The sequence below is a fragment of the Stegostoma tigrinum genome, chromosome 38 (assembly GCF_030684315.1).
Source record: "Stegostoma tigrinum isolate sSteTig4 chromosome 38, sSteTig4.hap1, whole genome shotgun sequence".
Taxonomy (NCBI): Eukaryota; Metazoa; Chordata; class Chondrichthyes; order Orectolobiformes; family Stegostomatidae; genus Stegostoma; species Stegostoma tigrinum.
Window position 1 is genome coordinate 20,550,786 of NC_081391.1, and position 5,072 is coordinate 20,555,857.

General features: G+C 43.7%; 1 protein-coding gene across 1 annotated transcript; it reads right to left on the minus strand.

Annotated features, from left to right (window-relative positions):
• Window positions 1-366: 366 nt before the first annotated feature.
• LOC132206389 (ferritin heavy chain A-like) lies at window positions 367-4,737 on the minus strand. The gene is made up of 4 exons (XM_059640478.1): window positions 4,636-4,737; window positions 1,551-1,697; window positions 1,283-1,408; window positions 367-519 (listed from the first exon to the last, which is right to left on the minus strand). The coding sequence occupies exons 1-4, from the start codon at window positions 4,735-4,737 to the stop codon at window positions 367-369; spliced, it is 528 nt and encodes a 175-aa protein (XP_059496461.1).
• Window positions 4,738-5,072: the final 335 nt, after the last annotated feature.

Consider the following 5,072-nt stretch of genomic DNA (forward strand, 5'->3'; position numbering starts at 1 on the left):
GAGCCATTCCTGACCCTTCACTGCTCCTAGTTCTGTGCTAATTCCTACAAGGGTATTGAGTCTACCCACACAAGATTGAGGGTGGCTGAAGGCAGCAGCTCACCATCTCAAAGGAAACAAGGTCCAGGCAGTGAAACCCAAAGCCCAGTGGGGAAGTGTTCCCATCAGCAAGAGCAACTAAACAGGATCAAGCTACAGCATAGCTCACAGCAAGCATTAACCTAGAAAAGGGAGGCAAGACAGTCCAATATTGAGCAGTTTATTTACACTTGGTACAGGACAATGAGCTGCTCCTACTAAAAGAAGTCTCTACAGGTCTCCCATTCAGACACATGACAACAAGCTCACTGCCTGCAGGCAATTCAGTCACTCTTCCCCTAGGGTGAGCCTGTCAAACAGGTACTCTCCCATGCCATTGTCAGGGGCTCCCAGTCTCTTCAGGTTGGTGATGTGATCTCCTAGCTTCTTGATCATCTTCACTTGCTCATCCAGGTAGTGCCTCTCCAGGAAGTCACACAGCTGCCAAAAAGATAGATATTGAGAACAAGACTGGTTTCCCTTGACAGTTTGACCTTTCATCCTGTGACAGGGAGCAGTAGCAGAAGCTATTCTGGATCAGGCCACCACCCCACAACCAGTATTTTAAATTAAGCTACACCAAGTTTATTTTAAAAAGATGGGAAGTGCCTGTTTTGGCTACAATGTAATTGGTCAAAATAACAACAGCATTTAAAGTACAGTCATGGAGAAAATTTAAAAACAAAAACGAGACAATATCTAGTCTATTGGGGCAGTTGGCAATCTCCAAGCACCCCTTGGCATAAGTGGGAGAATCTGAATTTTCCATTCGGATCTCCCATCAAGGAGGAAAGTTGAGAATGTAGCAGTTAGGATGAGGGACGCTTTCAATTCTTAGACACCAATAACATTAGATGCTACAGGAAAACCTGAACCCAAAAGTGCTGTTGAGATCAAGCCACTAGTTCAGGCCATTAAAAACCAAGGCCTAACAAGTTATTTATACAAGTACACTTAACTAGCCAGCTCAGCACCTGTTTTAGCTCTGCCAAGAGGAGAGGACATAACCTCCCAAAGTGATATAGTGTTGTGACCAGAAGAATTGCTATACAAGAAAGACTCAAGACTGTCATTACAATATTTTCTAATGTCCTGTCAGCTAAAATAGCTCTTGTGCTGGTTGTCTGATCAACACAAGACTGATATGCAGTGATTATAGAATCCTATAATGCAACTAGCCAAAAGGCCCACATTAAAAACTCACATGAGGGTCTGTGTGGCCAGAGGCGAGTTTGTGCAGATCCAGCAGACTCTGGTTCACATCTTGCTCCAACTGCAGAGCTCTCTGCATTGCCTCCAAACCATTGCCCCACTCATCCTGCCCTGGCTTCTGAAGGAAGGAAAGACAAACATTTCAAGGGATTAGAAAATCCACAAAAGGGAAGAGATACAAGGATGAAATAGCAGGCCATAATCGTCACTGCGTTAATCCAATTGTTCAGTGAAGCTGGGTGGGCATAATTAAACCCCACCTTGATGTCCTGCAGGAGGACTCGGCCTCCACGTTTATTCTGGAATGCCATCAGTTTCTCAGCATGTTCCCGTTCCTCATGGGACTGCTCCTTGAAGAACTCAGCAAAGTGACGCAGGGCAACATCATCCCGGTCAAAGTAAGAGAACTGCAAACAGAGGGAGTGGAAAGAAAGAAAGCAAGGTCAGACATCCATGGATCATTTGAAGATAATACCAGTGGCTAAGTTACTGCTAGCCACTTAATTGGAAGTGCACTATTTTGAACAAGCAGTTGTTTTTATTAGTTCTTTATGATGTTGATAGTTCTATGAAGTACTTAAGACATTGATGCAACTAAAAGATGAAATGGCACCTGTATTTGAGAGTTCATCATGACTGTTCAAATATTTGAAAAGATGTTACCAAAACAGGAATGCTTTAGTTCCAAGGAGAGGCTGGGACCTGTTCCTACTGGAATGGAGAGAGATTACTGTCACCCCTCAATATTACAGCACAGGAAGAGGCTCTTCAGCTCTAAGCCTTGCTGATCCAGATCTACTATCTAAACCTGACATGCATTTTCCAAGGATCTGTGTTCCTCTGCTCCCTGTGCATTTGTGGAATGTCTGGATACATCTTAAAATGACATCATGCCCACTTCCACCACCACTGGCAACATTCTAGGCACCCACCACCTTTTCCTTGCTCACCTTGAAGTCTGAGCTAGTAATTGAGACCCTCCATCCCCCAGGACAAGCTTCTTTCCAGCCACCCTGCCTGTAACTCAACCCAAGTGTTTCAATTCTGGAAGCATTAATGTGCATAGTGGCCTCATCCCACAGTAGTGGGGTTAAAAACTGAAGGCTGTAGGTGTGGACTTAGAGGAATCTGATGGGAGACTTTCCCCACCCACCCCTGGAGCTACCATGGGCAAATTGGCCTGAAGAGTCTATTTGTGATATGATTGTCAGACTAACATTCACATCAGACTAACCCCCAAGTGGCCAAGAACAAATTCTTCTCATTCTGAGATCAACAGGGCAGGACATGCAACACTATTCAATTAGAAGCCAGAAAACTGGCTCAGAACAAACAAGTAAAGACAGTAAATAAATTCCTGTGGCCAGACACCTTCAGTTATCAGAAGGAACTTGGAGGCCATTTTCACTGATTTGGAGGAGCACACCCCAAGACAACCAGCAGGAACTGTGTTATAGTAATGCACTGAGTGTAACAACAATGCCTCAAAGCTACACAAGCCAATGGGAATTAATATTTCAATGTCGTGTTGCCCAATTGGGTCTGTGCTCCTCAGTTCACATTGAGGTTTTCAAAACAGCTGAGAGCAGCCTACTTGGCTGGGCCGAAGCTGTCTCACTCAAGTGGAAACATTTAGAGTAATAGGCTAAAGCAACAAAGGGCCAAATGAGAACCCTTCTTGCAGCAGTTAGGGTGTGGAATGTACTACCCACAAGTGTTGGGGGTACATCCAGGAGGCAGTTATTGATTCGATTTTGATCCAAATATTGAACAACATTTGGGGAGGGAGATAGAAGGGGATTGAAGTAGCAAGTGCACTAACAGAGGCAGAATAGCCTCTTTCAGCACACTATGAGAGTCAATTTCAGTGACCTTTCACTTTACTGCTTCTCTTGACAGAATTGAGAGAGTTTGTCAATAATCTGGGATCCACAGTTCTGTTCTGGCAGAACTAGAAGGACTGATACACCCAAGAGCTCAGTGAATTTACAGAAGAAAGCAAAATAAAGAAGGTCCATTGCTAGAGTGTCCTTGACAGTAAGCCATGGAATTGGGAACTGGGTTGACATCTAGAGCACAAGCTTGAAGGGAACTAGAACAGGTGCAGAAGGAATTCAAGGTTGGGATCTCATACAAAAGTTAAACATCTTGGTTTTTAGCAGTGTTGACTGACATTAGTCTAAGAGGTTGTCCTGAGTGTAACAAAAGCTTCCTGTAACACCTCAGGAAGCGACTAAGTGGTAGAAATGGAAAACTCTGATCCATCCAACCATATTCAGTTCATGTTGAACACCTGTTCATTTCCATCCCCCCCACGAGATCGAATTAGAGGGCACTGTCTCAAGACTCTCCTAGATAGCTAACTTGGAATTACCACACCATAAAGAAGAACTCCACTTCAGGAAATTCCAGCACTCATTTACCACAGAATGAGTAAATGAGCCTAAAATCATATTCCAAAAGTTTGGAAAGAAATGGCCATCTTCTTAAACTAAGAATAAGAAATGCTCAGTTACAAACAGGTCATGTAGCTTTCATAGAATGAGAACAAGCTAACATTTTGAATTTGGCAGCGAGGCATTGAGGGGGGAAGCAGTTATGTAGTATCTGAGGATAGTGGCCAAGCGAAGAGCAGATGTTGATTGTTCAGATTAATTGGACTGAGAAAAGCACAATAGGGCATCCAGCTGCCAAGCCAGAAGAAGCAGATGGTCCCATTAGAGTTTGTGGGGTGGAGGAGAGGACAGACATGGTGATAGGATATAACAACCAGCAACCAGCACTAGAGGGAGAAATGGGAGAGAGTTCACAACAGGAATATGTTGAACTCAATTTAGCCCAGAGAGCTGACAAGTGCTTAGACTAAAGAAGGGGTTGTTCTTCCAGTTTGCACTGTGATTCACTGAACCATTGCACAGGACATGCAGGATCCTGTGTTGCAGTGACCCACTAAAGGAAGGTTACAGACATGCTTGCATACAGACCAGAAGTACATCAGCTCTGAAGAACATCCAAACTCAACATTAGCTGGCCTCCCCTCTGATGCTTTCTGGCCCAGTGATTGCAAGCCTATTTTCAGGTAGAGTTCCAACATCTACAATACTTTGCACCTACTTCCCATTACAGCTGACTAGGTTTACAGTCTTTAAGATAAGTAAAATTTTTAGACATCTCACAAAAACCAAAATAAAAAGAGACATTTCAACATAGGTGCCAATTAGGGGTTTGACTTCTATCAAATATTCTCTCAGGTTGCACTCAAGAGTCACTGAAAATGCATTCCCATACACACAACAAAGGAGCAATCTTGATCTTAAAAAACCAAAGCCCAAACACAAGGCTCACCATGGAGAGGTAAACATAGGAGGAGTAGAGCTCCAGGTTGATCTGCTTGTTAACAGCATCCTCACAGTCCTTGTGGTAGTTCTGACACACTTGGGAGGCCATCTTCACTATTCCTGCTCACAACCAACTAGACAGCTCCAGAACTAAGCCTCTCAGGCACAAGCTCTTGCATTTATACTCCTGGAACATCCTGTTCTCAATCAGAGAATGATGTCACCAATGATCATTGACAACCCTTGATAGCCAATCAGGAATCTCCCATCAACCCAGGCACTAATTTTAGATAGGGAATGGTGTATATACAGCCAGGGCCAAGCAGCGCAGTGGAACAGAAGTAGATCGAGATAATTTGAACCATGCAAACAGGAGGAGGTCATTCAAACCATCAAACCTATTTCACCATTTAGTTGGATCTTGGATGGCTTTTTTAAATCATA

What these genes read in the sequence shown, in the direction of transcription:
- LOC132206389 (XM_059640478.1), bottom strand. Translation starts at nt 4,737, where the DNA reads ATGGCCTCCCAAGTGTGTCAGAACTACCACAAGGACTGTGAGGATGCT. An exon ending in CCTATGTTTACCTCTCCATG is followed by an intron (nt 1,698 to 4,635) that starts GTGAGCCTTGTG and finishes CTCTGTTTGCAG; the next exon opens with TTCTCTTACTTTGACCGGGA. An exon ending in CTGGCCACACAGACCCTCAT is followed by an intron (nt 520 to 1,282) that starts GTGAGTTTTTAA and finishes TCTTTTTGGCAG; the next exon opens with CTGTGTGACTTCCTGGAGAG.